At 39.4% G+C, this 24,007-nt stretch overlaps 1 protein-coding gene across 2 annotated transcripts in view; it reads left to right on the top strand.

Annotated features, from left to right (window-relative positions):
• The window catches only part of LOC146659467 (mannosyl-oligosaccharide 1,2-alpha-mannosidase IA), a 204,139-nt gene that overhangs the window by 96,919 nt on the left and 83,213 nt on the right, over window positions 1-24,007 (top strand). For both annotated transcript variants that reach the window (XM_085423530.1, XM_085423531.1), the window contains exon 3: window positions 14,382-14,497. In XM_085423530.1, coding sequence (XP_085279656.1) covers window positions 14,382-14,497 — 116 coding nt within the window. The remainder of the gene's footprint in view (window positions 1-14,381; window positions 14,498-24,007) is intronic.

Raw genomic sequence — 24,007 nt, 5'->3', positions numbered from 1 at the left:
GAAAAAGTGTTTGCAAAATGTATGACGAAGCAGGGGGATTATAATGGATTGTACTCTGTGCTACTGTAACAATTCAGTTGCATGAATACAGTGAGGGTAAAATTTCGTGGATCCAGATAAAACGCTAAAACCTTTGTTGTTATTTCTCGGTGTTTACCATCAGGATCCTTTAAAAAAACAAAAAAAACAACAACTCTGTCTTTATGTAATCTCACTCTTTGATGACGTAGATCCGGAGTCACTGATGACATGTCTGCAACTTGAGACATGTTGCTGCTGGGTAGTAATCAGTGTTTGGCAGTTTTAATCACAAGTCTTTCATGCCAAGCTTTTAAGCGTATTAGGGAGCAGATTTTAGTTCATTCACTTATTTTGGAGTCTATTAATATACAGCACCTCTTTTAAGCATTTCTTCATCGCAGCTTGTGTGTTCTCCGACCATAGTGTCAACCATTGTCTCTTTTAAATCATCAGATTTTCAGGTTCTCAGTGACAGTCCTTTTTTTTTCTTTTCTTCTTGGTACAAAGGAGCATTTAGTTTTTCCTTCAGGTTGTCTTATCACTCTCCAGGAACTCCTCAAATATTGCCTTTTGTTTTCTGTGGAAACACAGTTATGTTTAAGTTTAAGGATATACTGTTTCTGTGTTTATCTAGTGTTAGGGCTGCTCAATTAATCGAATTTTAATCACGATTACGATCTGGGCTTTCAACGATCATTAAAAATGACTGAGCCGATTATTAGCCCCTCCCTCATTTATCCGCGACACCTTAAAGGCCGGTCCGTGAAAATACTGTCGGGCATAAACCGGTCCGTGGCGCAAAAAAGGTTGGAGACCGCTGATTAAGAGGACCCGAGGGAAGCTCAGAAAGCTAAGCAGAAGTTATTTGGAGAGGAGAGTGACTGCCGTTGGTTGAAAAGAGAGGCAAAAAAAAAAACTTCAGTGGTGTTGCACACTATTTTATATTATTTTTTAAAGTCATTGTTAACCCTTTAAAGCCGGTCAGAGCTGCATGCTCCGTTTTGTGTAACTATTTTTAAATCCCTGTAGAACCTGAACCGTGTAAGCTAGCGCAATAATTTGTTTTGCATATGAAACCGGAGGAGTTGTACTTACATCTTATGCCATCAGCTTGTCCTCGGTCACGGTTTCCTTCCACATAAAGCTTTGCAAAAATTGCATAAAAAGCGCTTGCAGGAACAAAAACATAATATTCCAGAAACACGCTTTGCCGACCCGATCAGCTGTTCGTAACACTTCCCACAGTGAAACCGACGTCAGCGCGAACTATCACATGTCCGCCATTTCCTGCCTGAAACCGGAAGTGACGTCATTTTCGCGGAAATGTAGTTTTTTACTTGTAGGCCTTAAAAGCCTATACTGGTCATGTTTGACTTTTCTGAATAGTTTCTGGGATGCTTAGAACTCGAATTGCACTGCTGGAAATAGTTTATTTTGATGCACATGCTGTTTTCTTTGCAAATTTGCATCATAGGATTGGTTTTTTTTTTGTTTTTCCTGCAGTATATAAAAATTGGTATATCTCCAAAATAAAACTATGAAGACACTCAAAATAAGTTTCCTGTTGTTGTAAACTATTTTTTGCAACTTTTTTGTATTTAAAGTTTTGAGGGATAAACCTCTTAAATTTCTCCAAGTAGAAATATATGTAAAAAAACAAACAAAAACGATTTTCAAATTTTTTTTGTGGTTTATTGCACTTTTTTGCAATTAATGTACTTACTATGGACTTAATGCATACATATTATTAAAATATGGGCTATAACAGTTGTATAGCAACTTGAAATGCTCCCATAAATGGCACTACAACATGTAAAAAAAATAATATAAGCTCTGGCGGACTTGGTTCTATACTAGGTCTTAAAGGGTTAAATAAATATCGTCAAATAATCGAGATCTCAATTTCAGTGAAAATAATCATGATTATCATTTTTGCCATAATCGAGCAGCCCTATCTAGTGTTGCTGTTTTGGGTCTTTGCATGAAAAGACTTACTTTGACATTAGGTCTAGCTGCGAGCAAATCAGTGCCTCAGCTGCTGCAGCTTGTAGTGTCTAAAGCTCATGCACATATGCACATATTTCATCCTGCCTGCACAGAAGACACTTTCCTCCCATTTTATTGACAGTTATCCATCCAATCGCTGGCAGGTGGGACTCTGTCTGTGTTGAGTGAAGGGAAGGAGGAAGCTTGTGCCACAATGCATAACTGCAATTGTAAAAAATCATTCATTCCTGCAGCAAAGATTGGAAAAACTTTCAGAATCAGCCTGACAGTGTGGGAGACATTTCATGGTTGTTGTCGGTGGCTTGGTGGTTGGGGTTGAATAGACCTAACAGTCTCTGGCATCCTGGGAACAAAACACGGTAAAACCGAAATGAACTCAGGAATTGGTAAAGCAGTGAAAGAGAAATTGATATTGAGTATTGTGGACAAGTGTTTCAACTCACATTCCTCCAGGAAATATTGTTAGAAAGTTTGCATTCCCTTAGTAATTGAGTGTGAAATTGCAGGTGAGCAAGCTGTAGTATCTTTCACCAGCAGCTTCTAAACTGGTTCTCTATAGATTTGTCAGAAACATGAAATAGTTTTCTATAATTGAAAACTTTTCTCCCCAAATAATCTCCCACTTTGACTGAATGTAAACTTTTTATTTTGCTGCCCGTTATGCTGCCAATAGTCACTGAGTGCTCTAGACTAGTCAAGAAAAACAACAACTCTAAATGTTTGTTTTTTTAAAATCAGCTTTCACTATATGTATATCTTTTGGACAAATACAGATGGGTGACAAATTAAAGGAGAAGCCTGAATTACAGCTGCAGTTAACCTGGTAGCTGAAGCATCTTGAGGTGACTGTTGTTGTGATTTGATGCTGTATAAATTAAATTGAATGTAACTGTCCTGGCATGGATATTTTGCTATTACTTGTCCCCATAGATTAAAGAATTACTGCCAATCAGTGATCACTATTTAACTCTGATTTGTACGCTGATGGGACTGATCTCCTCCAGGATTACAGTGCCTAGGGCATGAGGGCACATCTGTGGCCTTTAAATATACAGTAGATCTGGAACTGATGTGTTAGAAAGTGCATCCACCAGCATTGTCCAAACACAAAATGATGGAATATCTGTTGAAAAAAACTCAAACTGCCCTGGCGGGTAATGATGGCCCAACACTGTAATGAGACACTTTGTTTTCTTTCTTTTTCTTCTCTTTAAATTCTTACCTGTCTGTAGCATTTTAGTTCCAGGATCCTCCTTTACCTTTAAATGGCTGAGGTACTGAACAAATGAAGCAGAGCAGCTGCTCGCTGAAGATGGCTGGTTTAATTTCTCCTGCTGACAGGTGCTTTTTGTCAACAGGTTATTACAGCTCTCCTAAATGGCCTGGGCTGCACATTTTTTCTGTGTGCAACTAGTGAGCTAGAAAGCACAGTTCAGATGAGTAAACGTCTGGTGTACGTGATGGAGAGCAGTGCCTTTGTTTTAATAATGAGAGGAAGTCTGTGTTTGCAGGGCGGATTTCTATCGAGCATTTATTTATTCATTCTTTAGATACCAGTTGAATGACCTCACAACTGGATGAATTGTTAGTGCTTTATCAACTGCCTAATCAGAGCCTCTAGCTTTAGCTGTCATCCCAAATCAGGTTTTGTGGTTTGACCGAGCATCAGATGTTTAATCCCCCCCCTCTCCTCACTCTCCTACTGTTCAGCCGTGTCTCTAGATCAATGCAAGACAGGCTTTTAGGACAGGGAGGAGGCGAGGGGTTCGATAACACTGTGTGCGGTGTGTAATCTTATCTGAGAGCCTGTCATATCAGACAGGGCTGCTCCACTGACACGCCACGCTTTCCCAGAGTGGCAAATTAGATTGCTGCAATTAGATTGATGTGTGTACTGCTTGAAGTCTAGAGCCTCTTTAATCATGTCTGGACACTTTGTATTTTGTATTTGTTTCCGATTGGATTAATCTCTGCTAAGGTATGGTGATTAGCTTCTTAGTCTTTGACACTTTGATAGTGTATTGGTAATTCTTCCTGCCCCAGCACTGTGATCTGCCACAGCGGATCACAATTCTCTAACACAGCTTAACACATCTCGATATATCCATCCATCCATTCGCTTCCGCTTATCCTTTTCAGGGTCGCGGGGGGCGCTGACCCAGCCGTCATAGGGCGAGAGGCAGGGTACACCCTGGACAGGTCGCCAGTCTGTCGCAGGGCTAACACATAGGGACAGACAACCATTCACACTCACATTCACACCTAGTGGCAATTTGGCTTATCCAATTAACCTACATACTTGTAGTTATTACTGCCTGTTACCTGTGGTAATGCAATTTATAATTTATATATTCTGTATTCAGTTATGAAGGCTCTAATTGTTGGTTGCGAGCTGCCGCTTAGATGCTTGTATCTGCCCGGGGCTGTTGATGGGTCTGTATGCAATGATGGGCGTAGCTGCGGGAAGTTTATTGTTTTTTTTTTTGTTGATGAGTGAGTATAGGGGTGGGATTTAATAAGTTTTCTTCGTCCCACTCCTTTTTCAGGCAAGTTTTGTTTTTTGTTTTGTGTATTTTATGTTCAATATAGGTATTTGTTGTGCCTGAAAATGAATAAATAAATGAAATGAAATGAAATGAACCTATCCCCACAAGCTGCATGTCTTTGGACGGTGGGAGGAAGCCGGAGTACCCGGAGAGAACCCACGCAAACACGGGGAGAACATGCAAACTCCACACAGAAAGACCCCGGCCTGATGGTGGAATTGAACTCAGGACCTTCTTGCTGTGCGGCAACAGTGCTAACCACCGTGCCACCGTGCTGCCCCGGTGGCACAAGTTTTTTTTTTTTCTTTCTTTCCAAATGTCTCCACTGGGGAAATCTGAATACTTTTGAATGGCCAGAAGGTGGCAACTCATCTGGTTCTAATTGTACTGTAAGTCTGTAAGAAAATCACAAGTCTTTTCAATTGATCTATGTCCTCAGTAAACACTTTCCTGACAGTCACAATGCTTGCTCAATCATCCAGGCAAGGAAATCCCAGAAAGTTGATTTTGTTCTGAACGTTGCGTTTTCATTGGGAGAAACCTTTCATCTCATCGCCATTGATCAATGACAATTTGCATATCAATGATCCCAAAGCTGATTACATGCCCCATTGTTAGTCAGTGCTGCTACTTTCAATCATTATGCAAATATACTGTTTATAATGTTGGGGACATCTGCAATCAGCCAAGACTGAAGAAATGTCCTGGAACTCTTCCACTGAAAACACAACATCAAAATAAACAGAACCAACTTTCTTAGACTTTGCTGATAGCTTTATTGTCTATTTTAATACCCTGTGATCTTAATTTTTAAATCATGATCTCAACTAGAGTAAAACTGATGATAAAGCAGGATAAAGCCTGTCTGATCCAGCCATCACTCATAATGTCCAGTATTCAAAAAATACACAAAGGTAGTGATGCTTAAAATGCTCAGCTTGAGACCTCAAGGCGTGGGTGGTGTCATGATAATTGTGGCTGCATCCATCTACATGCAGTCTATGTCATTTACAAATATTGAGGCTTGCCTAACACTAAAGTAGTCCTCCTTAAAGCTCGGTGTCTCAGAATATGTTAAAATGCATTGGGAGTCAATCACGCATCCACCCCCCTGACAAGTATTCACCAGCTTTCTTGTCCAGCACGTGGGGACTAAACAATTATGCGCTCTGACATAAAGGATATCTGCTATTTGCAGTTCTAGCTGAAGCCTCAGGTTCAGTCATCTCCCTCTCCTCAGTCCTCCTAATGGAACAAATTTCTTTTGACTCCGGCTCTAAAGTCCCTTGATCTGCCAATTCTCTTTCCCTTCCTCTGTCTTGCCAAGAAATGGTTGTTGTTCTGGAAGGCACAAAGAACCATTAGACGCAAGCCTTTTGCAGTTCGACTACGTGATTACCATAATGGTGAAAATGGAGATGCTGAAGGGGGCAGAGATGAGCATATGTGGGGTGCAATTACAATCAGATGTCAGCATTTCTTTTTTCCATGTGGTCCATTCTAGGTACTTACTATTTGCGTAATGAGTAGAATAATGTCATGTTTGTATGTGCGCGCATGCAATACAAAAGCAGAGAAGCAGAAGATTTATATGCATGGTACTGCTAGTCAAGACAAAGCAGACATGCGGATATATTCGCACACTGTACTCTGAGAAAAGAACGACTTCCATTTCTAGACAAAGACTGCTAACTTTATTGGAAAAACATCTCCTATAGTCTTTTCTTAATTGACGAGTGCATAAAATAAATCTGTGAATAAAATTATTTTTTAGTTTTATGATTATAGATATCTACAGGTTTGTGAAATTTCTTCTGCTGAAGAAGATCATGTAATAAAAGCAAAATGAAAAGCAGAACAAAATACAGATAAAAAGATGGCGACGTACGGTGATTTGGTAATTTAATTCTTAAAGGTATAATTCGGCAGTTTTGGGTCTTCAGCTGAATCAAGTAAAAGCTGTTTTTATGTGTTTTTCCAGTATCTACATAAAGGATGAATTCTTAACAGCAGATCAGTTGTCTAGTCTCTTGTCTATTGTTTTTGTCACTTCAATAAGAACTGAGCTGATTTCTGACCCTTCCATCTCCTTTCTTCTTATCCCAGCGTAGTTGTTTGGAAATATGCAACACACTCTGCATATTTCTTGGTGCAGGGTCAGCTTTCCTTAGCCTTATGATTTAAGCAGTGCAGCTCAGTAACAAGTCCTCTGCAAACAGCTCTGTCTCTGCAGCTGCCGCCTGCTCTTTCACGTTCTTTTTAAACACGTGTCATATTCTTTGTTGAAGGAAAGAGAAACAAACACCAGACAATTGGTAGCTTGTTGCACCAAAACTGAAAAATAAGGTAACTCTTGTTTGTATTGCTTTAGACTCGGTCTTTTTAGAGATTAGTAGACGTGAACTATGCAGGCACAAATTAGTCCAGTGTAAAGTGAACAAATTGTGCAGTCTTAATTGAAAATAAGGATTCAATTGAACATGTTTAACAAGCCCTGTGTATGCAGCCTAGTTCTGTGAAGTGACTGGTAGCATGTGTTTAAAATGTTAATCAGGAGGATTAGGTTTCCTGACTATCATCTTGTAGCAAGTGGGATAGGATCTGGGAGTAAGTAGCTTCTATTAGCTGCTACAGAAGACTGTCCCCACTGATTGTGGCACAGTTTTTACTATTGGCTTATCTTTAAATGGCTGCCATCAAACCTCAAATAATGTTGAGGTTTGATGGGACGTCTACCAACGTATTATGCCATAATCATATTTTAAAATTAAAATAAACCTTCAAAATATCCGATTCGTTTATCACTTTGATTAATTTCCTATCTTGGCTTGGCGTTGAAGGCGTATATAGGCTAACCAGGACCCCCCCCCCCCCCCCCCCCCGAGCTCAACCTCCTTGCTATGCAAACTTCATCACTCTGATGTTGTCTGTGCTATAACGTCTATGCTGTGTAGTTATTGCAGTTAAAACCAGGCTGACATAAAAAGATGCGTTTTAATGAACGGTGATATGCACCTTCAGGGACAAGCGTATATATCCAGATGATCCACCGTCCTTTCATTATTGATATTCAATGACTTATCTGACATCTTCTCCTGAAAGAGGCTAATGCACACAATTGGTATTGCAGCCCTCCAGAAAAGTCAATCTTGATTGATGGGCATGACATTTCACACTCTGTGTTTCTCCCAAGCTTTTTCATGTTCTGCTCTGTAACCCTACTTAATCCTACTCCCTCTAAAACCACTTACTTCTTTCCCCACTGTTGCTCTGTTGGTGCTCTTCATCAAAAGCCCACTCGCTTACAGAACCATTGCCTGTGTGCTTTATCTGTGATGCAGACCATGTGCTTCGAATAGCAACCAGCTAAATGCCTTTAAAATCACACAGACACACTGATGCACTTACTGTCTTACTGGTGTCAGGTAGCATTAGTGCAAACAAGATGCTTATTAGCCTTGCAATTGATAATTGGTTACTGGCAACCACTGGTAACGGGGCAGTGCAATTATTGTAAATCCCAGCTCTTGCATCAATTAGATCCACCCGGCAGTTTAAATATCCATCCATCCAGTTTGTGAACCGCTCGTCTATTTCAGTGTCACAGGGGAAGCTCGAGCCTATACTGACTGCCCCAGGGCAAAAAGTACAATAGATCCTGGACAGGCCCCCGGTTTATTGCGGTCCGAGTTTTGAGCACATTTGTAATATTTTATTTTTTCAGCTTTGTGCTGTGACTTTCCAGCAACAATGAGAAACAAATAAACTCTGATTTGTCTTTCTCATAGGTGTATTAAAACGATCCATCTCTGAGATCTGATTATTCTTATCTGGTTAACAGTATTGCACTTTTAATGTACTTAGTCGATGGAATTTACAATGATCATTGGATTTCATTTCAGGAGTATTACCATACATTTGGCATGCAGTATGTGCTGGTTAAATGAAATTAGAGCGGAAATGTTGCCTCTGAGCTATCCCCCGAGGGATTCAATAAAGAAGTGTCTTATCCTGATTCATATTTATCAGTGGTGCGTGCATGCATTTATAGAAAAGAAGAAGAAGAGAGAATGAACTAATTCTCGCAACATGAGCGTGCTGAGTGATTGATCATGTGGACCGGGGCCGTCTAATGTAACCCCGCCGACCGACACTGACTGGCTTGTGACAGCTATGATAAATGAAAACCCACCGGCCAATGTCTTACTAATGGATTTCCATGTACTCTTTGTACCTACGCACACACACACTCTGGCACTCGCATCTTACTTTCCGGTAGTGATGCTTGCAGGACACGAGTACGCTGGCGTATCCAAGCACACTTTGAGTAATCATATGAAATATTTTTATTTGATCTCAAAAGTTATATTGTGTTTTAGAATTTATTATTTAAAATAAATAAATAAAACATTCAAGCCTTTGCTGAACTAATGACTTCTTAATCAGTTCTTGAGAAAATGTATGAACAATTTGACAGTCAGTTTTTAAAGTCATTCATTAAGAAACCGTGTCCAACCCCAAACATAAATCAGTCGAATCGTGGCCATTTAATGTCAAGTAGTATTTCAGGCTGACTCCTAACGGTTGGGTATTTATGCTTATATTGTTTGTTCTTTATTTTCCAAGGCATTAACTGAGACAGCTTTGGTTTCTAAATAATGCTTGTGCTGTGTGTACAGTTTGTTTTCAACTTCGCATTAAATATGTAAAATACATTAAAGAGGGCAACAGGATGCATGAGAATGCAAACGAGATCGTGTTGTGATGAATGTCAGTGTGTGTGAATGTTGATCAGTCTTTATAAATACAATAGGGCACACCAATTACCCCCATCTTCAGAGGACCCCTCAGGGTTTCTTCCATTTGTAGCAAAAAAGGCCACAGAAATAAATAGGGTCTTATACCATGGAAGTAGGAGGAGTACACCATGATGGATTGATCTGCTCCGTCTGCTCCTCAGAGTCAATCAATCATCTTAGCTTTGGTGCTGTTTTCGATAGGAATTTTCCACACTCTGTTTTGCCTGCAGCCACAGAGAGCTGCTTCTGGGTTTGGATAACCAGAGGGCATTGGATATCTGATTACACCCCTCCTCTCAGTTGTCATCATTACTATTTGTCACAGAATAGAGATAAGGCTGCTAGAAAACAAACTAAAAACAGTACTTCCCCTTCACACAGAATGAAGGCTTGAGTTGCATCTGAAAACACGCTCGGTTTCTGCACGCTCTTATACACCACGGACAGTAAATGGTCGATAGTAGGTCATATATAAGCAGTGTGAGTCTTGCTTGAAGCTAGCACTACCCCGTCGATGACAATATAAAGTATACGACAACAAGACGAAAAACACAGCAGAGGGTGTTTAAAAAGTGAGATGGTATTATAGCTACAGCCATGACACTGCGACCTCATCAGGACTTCAGTGCTGGAACAAAGGGAGTACTATTACAAGAATGTGGCTTTAAAATTGATTTACCAGACAGAAAGCTCCACATCATGTTTCTCTACATTTTTTACATTAAATGCTTTTAGATTTATGGCCAAAGAGTGTGACTTCCATCATTCAGTCAAGCCAAGTCACTCATCTGTGCTAACCTCATCGGCTAATTCATACAGGCATGGAGACGAGGTGAAAGGCAAACGGTGAAGCGGAGAGTTTTGCTCTCATGCTAATAATGTTGAGCAGGGTAAATGCTGTCAGAACTGAAACTGCTCAAGATATAAATAGCTGAGTTGATGATTGAAACAAGATTTTAAACAAACCAGTTGATGGAGAGAGATTTAAATGTCTCGACTTGTTTATTCTTTTTTGCTCCTGTTGACTCGGGAGAGGCAAAATGCCTCCTACCCACATGATGGAGCAGTATTAACTGCAACTGAGGACATTCTTGGGCGGTGGAAGGAATATTCGAGGGTGCTTGCATATCCTTGAATATACATATTTTCTTTTAGTTGTTCAGCACTTTTGTCAACAGTTGCTTTGGCGGGTTTTTGAGCCTGCTCATAAATAAATTGAATTGAATGTTTTGCGCTCTTGGAAAATGCATTTGACTGCATCCTTTAAGTGTCCTGGGGGGAGTACTTAGAAGTATGAGGTATCTGGCCTGGTATTGTGGCCTGTTTGATTCCTGAAAAACGAAAAAGTTTTTATTGCTGGCAATAAGTCAGACTCATTCCCAGTAGGGTGTTGGACTTCCAATCATAATTTAATTTCTGAGGGATTTCAAGGCACAGTCAATGGCCACAGGATGTCCACAGGATGTTATCTTTGCTTTTTGTGGACGATGTGGTTCTGTTGGCTTCATCAAATGATGACCTCCAGCTTGCATGATGAGCCCCAAGTCTCCCCAAGTCATGAGTGAGAGAAGCAGGAGTTTGACAGTCAGATTGATCAAACGTCTGCATGAATGTGACACTGTTGTAGTAATGACAGACCTGAGAGTAGAAAGCAAGGCTCTCAGTTTCCCAACCCTCACCTATGGTTGTGAGCTCTGGGCAGTGACTGAACCAATGACAGTAGTGGAAATGAGCTTAATCTGAGGGTTGGCTGGGCTCATCCTTAGAAGGATGTTGAGGAGCTCAGTCATTCAGGAAGGAGAGGTGAACCATTATTCCTCTACATCAAAAGGAGACAGTTTTGTGTGGTCTGGGCATCTGACTAGGAGACCTCCTGAACACTTCTAGGTCAGGTGTTGTAGTTGTGTCCTACTGGGACAGACCCAGGACACCCTTGGGACATTGCATCTGTCAGCTGTCTTGGGAGTGCCCCACTGGCCACTGCTATAGGAGGTGGCTGGGGAAAGGATGCTGACATGGACATGAATGGATGGGGGATTTATTGTTATTGCAATTAGGGCTGCCACAAACGATTATTTTGATAGTCGACTAGTCACCGATTATTTATGCGATTAGTCGACTAATCAGATCATCATCCACTGGACGTAAAACTACAGCTTATTGCACCAGCAGCATCTGCTCTTATATAACTATCATTAGCTTACAGCTTTAAGCTTTTAAGGTGCTAACTAAAAATAAAGACAAGATGATAGTTTATTCAATTTTAATGAAATTTGCAGATTGTTTCGGTGAAGTTTAATAAACTCCTTGCTATCTAAAATATAACAGGACACCGGAGTATATTCTCCAGCATCTCACACTTCTGATAATCAGCTGTCTGCTTGACGTTTATTCAGCTGTGTAAAAACTATAACTTTAATCTCAGCCAAACCGATTTACTCAGGAACAAATAAAATACTAAAAAAAAGCCAAACAATAACATTTTTAATTTATCTAAGTGACTCATATATATTTAACCTGAGTCGCGAAAGACGGCGGTGGGTTTGAAAACAATTTGCCGGGAGTCCGGTGTTCTCACGGCGCTAGTGACCTAGCCCCCGGCTAGCTATCGAGCTAGTGGGTAACAGACGTCTCCGAAAACGTCGGAGCGCTTTTGAAAATATGTGGTGTCCTGATAAACTGAGCAGATATTTGAGGTTTACACAGCTACATTCTCGCCTGAAAATATGTTAAACGTTTATTTTGTGACCCAGAAAGAATAATAAGAGTAATATTAAAACTAACTAGCTACCGCCATTGTTGGAAACTAAGCTGGGCCGCGCTATGAATTCTGGGACACAGCTGCTTCTTCTTCTTCGGGGTTTAACGGCAGCTGGCATCCTTGTACATGCTGTGCTGCCATCTTCTGTTTCAGTCCGTTATTACACTCTTAAATCCTGCTATTATTCCTGCGTCTTTTGCGATCTTACAAAGCTTCAAACGACACGTCGACTATTAAATCAGTCGTCGACGATTTTGATAGTCGACGTAATCGTGACTAGTCGACAAATCGTGGCAGCCCTAATTGCAACTTTCCTTCCAGATAAAATAAGCTAATATAGAATATGCTAAGATATAGAGCTATAGAATATGCTGTAGATATGGAGAAACATTTTTTTGTTACTTTGTTTAACGGATGATTATGTGAACAGAGTGACAGAATCAGTAGTAATAACATTACTGGGCTAAAACTGCAGAGCATTAAGGTCGATTAAATGTCCAAGTGGAGTTTATAGCTATGAAACATTTTCACTTACACAAACTAATTTTATCTGTTGTGAGTAGAAAAGTATTGAGGTCGTTCTAGCAGTTTAACACAAAACATTAACAAAATCACAGCGTCTGTTGAGAACAGGATCTGAAAAAGTTCAGTTTTTCAGTTCTGTGTTGTCACCTAAAGGCATGGTTGTGATTTACATATTTGGCAAGCTTTGAAAATAATTCTTCATAAAAATTGAAGTCTTTGATGTACCTGGTTGCTGAATGGTTGCATCAGATCAATCCAACCATCTACTCTAGGCTAAGTTCTCAGAGATGAACAGCAAGCTTTTTCGTCACCTCTCCTACTTAACCAGTTCAGTTTCCACACTATTGCATTTTTTCACCTCATCTACATTTTCAGCCCGCAAGAAGTTTAATTCTCTGCCGGTTTAGTCCCACTTTCTTCTTATTAAACTTCCAAACCCCAATTTGCCTTTAAACTCTTACACAGTAATTCATTAAGGGTAATGTGTATTCTTCCTTTGTGCCGCGCTGTCTTTGTGGGCTTCAGGTCCATTTGCATAATATTTGGTCATATGAGAATGAAAATGGACCATGCAATCTCTCATAAGGATGGAATAAACATCCGTTAGCATTTCTCGTTTAGTTTATGAAAGGAAATAAATAGCTTGAGATTCACAAAGACAAACACTCGTGCATCCACAGTCACTGCAGACAAGCAGATTTTACACTGTGACATTTACGCAGAGTCGATGCAGGAAGCGCACAAACTCCGGGAAATCCAGCAGCAGCTGCTGAATGTTTGCAATAATCAGTATACAGGTTCTTTTATTCCCCTCTGGTGGTTGGTTCCTAAATGACTTGACTTTCATGTTACAGTGACTGGTGCTTTGTAGCGGATGCTTTAATCTCGGAGAGAAGATGCTTTAATCTCGGAGAGAAGATGCTTTTCACAAAAACAGCTTTTCAAAGCTGTTTTTGTATTATAATTCAACATCACTGCAGTAATTACTGAAGCTCGGCGCGAGGGAGACTTTTATGTTTTAGTTTTTATCACACGCGCTGTCAAGTTGCTGTTGCTAACCACCACATTAAAGGTTTAGAGTTAAATCTCAGTAGTTATCCATCTTCGAAGACTTTGACTTATGTAGCAGGAAATAAAGTAATGATTTGTCGGTTATTTATTCTACTTTCTACTTTTTTTCTTTTCAAATCTTCTTTAAACCACCCTTTTAAAAAATTAGTTGAAATGCATACTGTCTTAGTGGACAGATTACCGCTTTAGGGATTAGTTACTGTAAAAATAGCATCAGTGTTAAAACAATACTCCATGCAACACGCCGATAGCTCATGTATATGCATATAATAAGATAAGAGGTAGCAGTAGTGACTTGTTTTCCACCCATACGTATACTAATTTTAGAAATTTAACCGATAAAAATGTATTTTGCTTCACCGTGGAGAGGATCGACCAGCTGTATAAAGAATACACTGGGAAAAAACCTTGTCCACACAAAGAAACCTCGGGGTGGTCTGAGAAAGACTTGCAGTCACAGTGGAAAAGTCAGAAATAGCTTTATTTGGTTGGATGTTGCGAATTGTTGGACTGATTTGTTGTTGTGTGAATAGTTGACAGGTACTGCATGTTGAGATTTTTACCTTTTCACCTCATATCCTGCTAAAAAAGAACCTAAAAACAAGCAGAACTTGTCTCCGTGCATAACTGTGTTTTCTCTGATTTTTGCAGGTGGCCTGAGAGGAGCATCCGTCGTTGACTCACTAGACACTCTGTACATTATGGGTTTGATGGATGAGTATAATGATGCCAAGGAATGGGTGAAGACCAGCCTGGATCTAAATTCGGTGAGAAACTCATTTTAGTGTCAAGTTTCTTTCTTTCTTTTTTTCTTTTTTTTCGCATTTTACTTTCGGGCAACTTGGGGGCAACATCCTCCCCTCCATCAAGCTTAACCACACTCTTACTACATAAGCATAATGAAGTTTTCAGCTGTGACCGTGCATGCTCGATTGATTTCAAGCTGTGCTTTTGTGCTTTAACAGCGACATTGTGTCCACTGAGTCTGACAGTTTTCCAAAGCTCAGGACATTCCAGCAGAAATCAAAAGCTTCCTGTGTGGCCACCAGCCACGCCGTGTTACCGACTGATGAAATTCTCTGCCTCTCTGAAAGGTCTTTGTGGGGCAGAAAATGTGATAAATAAAGGAGAGAGTGCTGGAGCAGGGTTTAAAGGGTGTTGTAGATTAAAAAAATGTGGGAGAGAGGAGGCAAAGAGAGGCCATGACCCTTTCATTGAGCGAGTCTGTAAAGGCTGGGTTGCAAGCAGCGTGGGTTGCCAGTTCTGATATCATGTTGAATTGAGCGAAAGCGGCAACCAGGAAGGGCTTTTAGGGAGTTTGCTGCTAATAGGTAATGTGTGAGCCTGTTTGTCAGTGTGTTTTTTTTTTTTTTATGCTTTGCAAAGGGGTCATTTCCGGACCAACCTTGTCAATAAAATGTGGTTATGTAATAGTGTGTAATTACACAAAGCTTGCAAACACAACTATGTCATTATGACTGTCATCATGGTAGGCTACTGTAGACGCTAGGCAGTAATTATACCAATTCACTGCCTGTTATGACAGCACGCCAAATGTCTCAAGTTGAAGTTGTTTTGTTTGTTGACAGTTAAGGCCCCAAAAACACTTGTTTATTATGAGTGTGTTGGTGAAGAAAATCAATCTTTTTTTTTTTTTTTTTTTTTTTAAATTCATATTTTTATTAAGGTTTCAAAAGCAGGCATTCACAGTATGTACATCATGTAAGCATTCTTCATACTTAGGTTATCTGCCTTAAATACTGAAATAGTATTTTAATTTACATCCAAGTCATAAGGGAAGAATACTTACAACGATAGAAGTAATTGAAACCATCACATAATCCGAAAATCAAAAAACAAAACTAACAAACCTAAGAAAAGAGAAAAAAAAAAAAAAAAACACGGATGTGTTGGTATGGGGTGATCCTATAAATATATATACATACATCATAATTATTGGTTTGTAATAGTAAAATCTGGCCTATGAGGCGTGATATATTTAACCCAGTTTTCCCAATATGATGTAAATTTCTCCAGCTTGTGGTTAACAGAAGCTGTTATCTTTTCCATGTTATAAATTTCCATTGTGATTTCCATCCATGTACTTATGTTTGGGCTCTCTGGGGATAACCATTTTCTGGTGATATTCTTTTTACAGGCCACCAATAAAATATTTATTAAATGTTTATCATATTTAGGCCATTCCTGAGGTATATATCCAAAGAACATAGTCTTACTCTCGAGAGGTATTTCACGTTTAAAGATATCCTGTAAGGCATTATGTATTTCTCTCCAATAATCCCTCAAGATTGAGCAGTCCCAGAAAATATGGTAATGATTTGCACTTTGATTTCCACAGTTCCTCCAACAAGCAGGGGGGTTATCATCATAATGAGACTTCTGAGAAGGTGTTATAAAGTATCTAATTAGGCACTTCCAGCCAAATTCCCTCCACTTTTGTGAGCTGGTACACATCCACTGATATCTCCATATTGCCGTCCATTCTTCCTCTAATATTTTTATCCCTCCTTCCTTCTCCCATTTTGTTCTAATATATGAAGTCGAATGTGGTTTCAAATCCATTAGACCCTTATAGAGACATGATACAATTCTATCAAGAAAACCAATCTTAACTACATTTGACACGTGTGGCATACTGCACATGATGCTAGTAACACTGAACTGTATTTGAATAATATGCAGTCAACAGCTCTGCTGGAAAGCAGAGGCCTAAAAAACACTTCCACTGCGTTTGAGATGCGCTTTATCGCAGCACGTTGTCGATCACTGCCAGATACGAGGCCGTAAAGAAATGCACAGTGATTGTTATTGCCTGCATATCAAAGCTGTTATTTTTCTCACTCATGGCACGCACAGATGTCACTGATACATACCAAGGACTTGGAATGAGACGTGACACACACCCACACGCAGTTAATACAGCGAATGGCCTTTTCCAGTGAAGAGAGAAAATTCTTAACTATGACTGCAGCTGTGGCTGCTGGTGACGGCCAGTAATTGCAGCTGCTGACAAACAGCCACAGTGTCACTAATAAAGACAACAAACGCGGGTTTACACTTCACAGTGCACTTTGTCAGGGGTGTTATATGCCACAATTTGTTAACTTCACCACTTCCTGTCTTCATCAGCTGTCATTGCAGGGCAGAGGCTTGCAATTATTCTCTGCAGGAAAGTTGAAATTATTTACATGTCCTCATTAAAGTGCTGTTCTTTGTCCTGTAAGATCTGATTACTTGTCACATTTTTTAAAAATATCTCATTTTCCGCCCAAATTACAGCATTTCAAGTACAGTAAACTGTGCACTTTAAACGCAAACACACACAGTGACTTCTACATCTTCTTTCTTAATGTCGTCATTTTGATAATGAACTAGTTTTTGCAGTTTGAACATATAAAACATATAAAACAGCACACTGGCTCATCATAGGGATTGTCAGATTCACTTCACCAAGCTTGTCGAGAGCCTACAGAAATTTTTCTGATGGCCTCATTTTTTTTTCTTTTCTAAATGCCACTTAAGGAAATACATGCCGCATAAAAGCAAAGGCTGGAAAAATGTAGCACATAAGGTCAGTAGTTTGTTTATTATTATAAGAAAACAAGCAAGGAAGTCAAAAATAAAAATAAAATGCTTTATTTTTCTCAGATTTAAGAAATTATTTTGTTGCAATCCTTAAAAAAAATTTAATAAAAAAATGGAATGTATAACAAATAGAAGTGTTTTAATTAGATTCATTATAACATTAATTACAAATAATATATATATAAAATCAGTGTTGCATTACACATTACTTTACCATTGTGTTACTTCATTACTCTTGGGAGAAAGTTCTTCACACTACTCATAATGTAACCTTAAATGCATAGTCACATAATTACCAGTTATCTATATAAACCTGAGGCTATAGTCGCACACACTGACAGATTTTTCTTTTAGTGTTAAAGTTCGAACAAAAAGCTAAAAGCACAAAGTGAAGTTGAAAACCAGCTGAGAGAGGCTTCAAAACGATTGCCTGTGCTAGCCTTGTGTTAGCATGCTGTTTGAAAGAGCTAATGTTGTGTTAACATTAGAATGCACAACAACATAGTAGTGATAATGTAATGTGATTACTTAATTTGCGCTGAGTCATGATATTACTGCACTAGCAAAAAATGGAATGTGGTTAGAGCATTGCATTACTTTGTAAAATGTGACACCTCACACTGTATATGACAATTTTTATAAGAATTTCAAATTACTTATGATTTGCATAAAATAAAGTGTAATCTATTTCAGTTAAAGGTGCATACAGTAGTACAAGGAATGGAGCAAGGACACACGGGGATTTTCATGCTCACATTTTTCTTTTAATTACATTACTGTCAGCAGATTCAGCCAGTCACACTGCAAAGCACTTTGTTAGATTTATCAGCTCAGGCCTGTCTGTCAGCCATAGCTTGACACGTTGTGACAGCTGCTCTGTAACTTGTCAGCAGTGAAACAAGGACAGAAGGAAGAGGACGGTGTTACACTAGCACAGACTTGACAGTGTTTGCAGCAGGTTTCAGCCTCTTCGCCGAGAAACTTGGACATCAGCTGCTCATTATTATCCCGTTTCTACAGGATTTCTTCTTTGTGTCGGAATGAAACCAAACATACCCACGTTTATATTTTTAACAAATGCACTTAGTAATACAGAACTTTAAAACTCTGTGCCATGTGAACAAATTAAATTCCTTGAAATCTTCCTTAATCATATGACTTTGAAGCATCTACAAGCTTCGGATGCATATCTGAATGAACAACTCGGCAGACAGACTGGCCATGCTGGCGGCTCAGCCTTTTACCAAGACAAAAGGAGCTCCAGAGTATATCTACCCGTGTTAGCCTGTGCCATGCTTCTCTACAAGCTGTTGTCGCATAAAGACTGAACAAGTATTTGGCAACATCATCACACATCAGCACCGAGGCACTTATTGAGTCTGATGAAGATTTATTTATGTAAAGAATGGTTTGGTCAGTATGACGACTAAGTTTCAGTTAAGTAAAGCAGCTGCCCTCTGTGAGCTCATCAGACCTTTTCCCATTAAAGCGAGTAATTAGGTGTGATTAATGTCGACTTTAAGATTGGACTGTATTCCCTCATGTTCCCTTCCAAATTTTATTACGCTTTCAGAGCCTCCCTTCCTCCATTTCTGCTCTTTCACTTAGTTATTTCTAATCTCTCCACGGCATTTTCTGTCTGGCTCAGTTCTTTTTATTCATCATCGAGAAATCTATGTGTTGAGTCTGTTAAAGCAAAATTGTGGCAAGTGATCGCTCTGATCTACGGTCATCCAGTTTCATCATGTTGCTGAGTGTTATGGAAGGATTGTTTTTGTCTGTTTGCTAAGAATAAATGCATTTTCAGGTGATGACCCTTTAAGACAGCCGCCCCCAACCCCCGGGAGTCGTTGTTTGGTACCAGGTCGCGAGAGTTGAGGCTCGGGTGTGAAATTTATGGTTTTATAGGGGTTTTATCGGTTTTTATTGTTATTTTTGTAACGTTTTTATCATTAACCCGGTTTTCCTGGGTCTTTTCCCGTGTGTTATGAATAAGTCTTCTTTTTTTTGGTACCAGTACTGGTTTTATTTTGTTGTATTTATCCAGGACACCTTAAATGCTGATCCGTGAAAATATTGTCGGACACAAACTGGTCCCAGTTGGGGACCGCTGCTTTAAGATGACATGAAGAAAATGTACTTTAAGCCATTATTAAAGGAAGATCTTCTTTCAGATCAATTAAAATCACTAAATATTTGATTATGTCAGGTTGGGTTTGATAAATCATCAATAGGTTAGGCAATATATATCATATATGATTATTTTTATATTGATCAATCATGATATTAAGGTTTTCACACGTACTGTAAAACTTCTTAAATTGCAAGGAGATTAAAAAAGAAACCAGAATTATTAAGTAGTGTTTTACCTTTTTTTTTTTTTTTTCATTCATGACATTTTCCAAATGTCAAGAATAGATGTGTTAATACGCCCAACAATTCATTGTTTATATTATGCAAACGTATAATGTGATCTTTAAACTGCACTGTGTTCAAGGTGGACTAATGTGTACAGTAAGTAGAAGTGCTGTCATATTAATTATCCTTCACAGAAGCTGAAGTGTGCACATCTTCTCACTAAAGCTCAGCCTTTGGTGATTTTTAAAATTAGTGCTCCTTATAGATTGAATCTTCCCCCTGTGATTTTGCTGATGATTGCTATGAAGCCTCTTTAGCATAACTAGAAACATCCACCAGCAATAACTTCTTATTTACCACATTGACGAAGCTCCAGAGCCCCACCAGGATGGCGAAATGACTGGATAATATGCACGCTCAGGCCTGTGATTCCACATCTCAGATCAAGTTAGTGTGAAATCTCCTGGGTGTTATTGGTAGAGACTGGAGTAATGAGCTGTATTTTATTTTATTTTTTATATGTCGTGGCATGTGCTGCATTTCTCCATCCCTGAACGATTCAGTAGCGTGGATGTTGGCATGTGTAAGCCGAGTGCCACTAAATTGGACAGAGTGCGTAAGAGGAGGGAGCTTGTTATTATTTCTGAAGGGAGGTCGAGATGCTGACAGTCACATGCATACACTGCAGCCTGCCAGTGTGGTGTCAGAAGAAGGAAGAAAGAGCTGTCAGATCTGGACATGATGCCATTTTTCTGACCTGTTAAGAGTACATGGTGAACTTAGTACTCCTCAGCCGTCTCAGGTGTGCTGTGGCTCGTCTCTTCTCATGCTCTGAAGAGAAAATAAAAAAAAGTCAGACTTTTGTGGGTTTGTCTAAACTGTAAATATACTGGCGATGTGGGAAATATGTGCATGGGAGCTACTACTACATTTCATATTTTACAATTATTATATTAAAAATGGCATATTTTAGCACAGTAATGGCTATGGTACCTATTATATTTTTGCATCTTGTTAATGGTTATATGTATGAAAGCCCATTTCCGCCACTAAAAAAAAGTATCCATAACTGGAAATTTCGAGTTATTTTCTCGAAATTTTGATTTATTAACTCGAAATTTGAGTTAGCGCTGCCAATCAGTAATCTATGTGAATGATGTCATTTTTTTGTTGCCAGGAAGGATAAGGCGCAGAGGAATGCACACTTAAAACCGGATCGTGAGCTACCAATTTATAAATTGACGCTTTCCAGAGTACGTTTGCTGATAGTAACGCCTTATGATTCGGCTAATAACGCAAGGATATAATGTGAAGCCATGCTGAAAATACTCAGCAATTTGTGCATTCATGACTGGCTGTAAAACTGGTAGCTTAGCTGTAGCATTTGTAGCTGAGGGCTTCAGGTTCCGGGTTACAAGGAAATGACGTCATTCACGTGATTACTGATTGGCAGCGCTAACTTGAAATTTCAAGTCAAGTCAAAATTTTGAGTTATGGATATTTTTTAATTTTTTTAAGTGGCGGAAACAAGCTTCCATATATATATATATATATATGTGCACAGATTTGTGCTATAAATCTTCATTCCCACGTTGCAGAGAGAGATGTGTACTTGTGGTGTCGGTGCCCTCACATTTGTTTCAGGTCCCCTGCTGTTAGCTTATGTAACAGATAATTATGACTAATGATACTAATTGATAATGTAGTAGCGTTGCATCCAAGTAGTGTCAGAATTGTATTAATAACACTCTGCCCTTGTTCTCTTGTCAGTGTTCTCTGAAGCAAACACTAAATAGTGGGTGAGTGATTTAACACACGGACAATCCAAGCACAAGCTTAGTCTTGTTTATTTTGCATTTTTTTTCCCTCTGCCCTTGTTTAGTTTTGTGGTTGCTTGCTGTGAGCCCAGTAGGGGTTGTTTCAGTAGCAGTGAAGCAATGAGTGTTTTCTTCAAACTGTGGTGGAAGCTGAACAAGCGTGCCTCACCCCAAAACATCCAAGAAAAAAAAAACAATTCTTCAAATCTCCCTAAAGTCTTTTCTGTCAGCTCGAGATATCGGCATTAGCTTGAGGTCTCACTTTCATTACATCCAAATCAAATTTGCAGCTGCATAAAGCACGGCGTCGAGAAAATAACCAAAGTGTATTTATACGAGTGTTGTTATAATCCAGATGTAATTGACTTTTTGGTAGAATGAGCGCAGATACATTGCACATTGTTGTTGCTGTTAATCTTTTGAACCTCGGTCCGGAGGCCAGAAAGAGTTTGTGCTGCCAGTCCAGATACAGTTTCAGACACATGGGATGCACTCCTTTCACAGAGCAGAGAAAGTTTGGTGAGAGACTAGAAGAGAATGAGCAACTTCATCAAGTATTTCAGAGACTGCCAGCAGCGTCCCACCAAGTACTGAACAATGCGGTGTATCTACTGTGTACACATGTGCAACACAGAGCGAAACCTGAGAGAAATGTGTGGTAACTTTTATTACCAGAGAAAAAAGCTGTTGACTGAGTTCAACTTTGCAAATGCCTCAGGCAAATATAGAGCGCTTGTGTAGGTTGTTATTCTAAAATATTTTAAGCTAACAAAGATATTCTGACTATTTTATGCATTTTCATGATGACAGTTCTTAACTTGGAGATGTCATCACATTGTTGAAAAAGACAAGCGGTGTTCCCCACCATATTTTTAATCTCAAGGCTTGCAAACCAGTCTGTTTTTAATCAGTTGTTTGTGGATTATTTTCCAAATGCGTGCTCACATTTGAGGACAAGAAAAAGTGACATTAGTTGGTAATGAGGAGACCTGGAGCAAGGTTGTTGTTTACCTCCAGAGAGCAGTTTTTTGACCCCCGCTGACACCCTGTCTGGACTAAATTAGACACAACTTGCTTCTAGTCATGAAGGCGTCTGAGGAAAAAAACGGTGTCATTTGCAATGCCGAGGGACGGTTCGGTAAAGACGCCGTGCCCCTAAGCTGAGGTCAAGCTGAGCTGACATTCTGTCCCAGGATGCGCAGGGCAAAGGACGTTTTGTGTGGGTAGTTCATCATTACGGATATTTACCAGCACATTTTGTATCATTCATGCACTTTTTCCCTGTGGAGCCATTTCGCACAGTCAACCGCTGACACTGGATTCTGGCTACTACAGCGGGAAAAGGGTTGGCTTAGTTTCACAAGCTCTGATTTACATGTAGACGTTCTTTAAAAATAGTATTGAATATCTTAGATGTTAATATGGAAAGATCTCTGGAATATTAAGACTTTTTTTGAAAAGTGCAATGAGGTTGCACTGTAATGTCTTAATAAACACAAAGTCTATGACTATGTAATAATGATACTCTCAAAAAATGTTCATATTTCAGTTTACCTCAGCTCTACATAAGCAGCACCTGTTTTCAGCTTAAAGGCTGCAATAAACATGGTGCACACCACCTACACGGCACCACACTGCAGGTAGACAAAGTGTGCAACAAGCTGGTGATCATAGCAATTCACATATTTGATAAGAGGGTGATCAGATAAGCTAGGAGGAAAGCAGTATAAAGGTGGTGTCTTTATAAATAATTCAGAAACCAAATTTTCTTAGAGCAAGGAAGTCGCTGGATGTTAGCTTTAATTTAATTTTCATGCTACTAAAAAGACATGAAGACTGTTATACTGAAAAAAATAAATATATAATTGGTGTGTTAATTAGCTGTCTTAATGACCTAATCTGCATAACTCGATGTTAATATATATATCAGCATGAATACGCTGAAGCATTAAGCAGCTCAAATAGCTCTTTGTTTTTTTTCTTGGCAGTTTGGGAGTTAGCAGCCGCTGAGGAAAAAGTGAAGGATGTGTCTCAGTCAGCAAGGCCAAATACAGTGGGAGGTATATGATGAGAGACAGAGGCAGACAGTTAGACACAGAGTCAGGAGGAAGGAAGATGGACTGCAGCAGGCTGAATAATAACAGCAGAGAGAGAGTAGAGCAAAGTCCCATGAGACCCAAGCATTATCATAGAAGACTCTGTGGGGGAGCTACTGCAGCCCCCAGGAAAGAGCAGAGACCTGTGCACGCAAGAGTTTTGTGCGTGCGTGTGCATTTGTGTGGGGAGACGGCATCAAAAGACAGAGATGAAGCTCTGAAAATAGACAGATGCGGGGAGACCAATATTCTCTGATGGTGGCTTGATGGGTTGGGCTGTAATTCAGCTGTAATTTATCACCGTGGCAGTATTTGATGAATTATGCACCAGGCTGTTGATTTACAAGTTTATGCATTTAGTGGAGATGTTTTACGATACGAGTGCATCCTCTCTTTTGTG

Source organism: Rhamphochromis longiceps, linkage group LG11 (genome assembly GCF_057381845.1).
Source record: "Rhamphochromis longiceps isolate RC_006_pf linkage group LG11, R_longiceps_female_GT1.1, whole genome shotgun sequence".
In the NCBI taxonomy this organism is placed as follows: domain Eukaryota; kingdom Metazoa; phylum Chordata; class Actinopteri; order Cichliformes; family Cichlidae; genus Rhamphochromis; species Rhamphochromis longiceps.
Note: the sequence above shows the minus strand (reverse complement) of the source record. Positions and strands in the feature narration are given on the sequence as shown.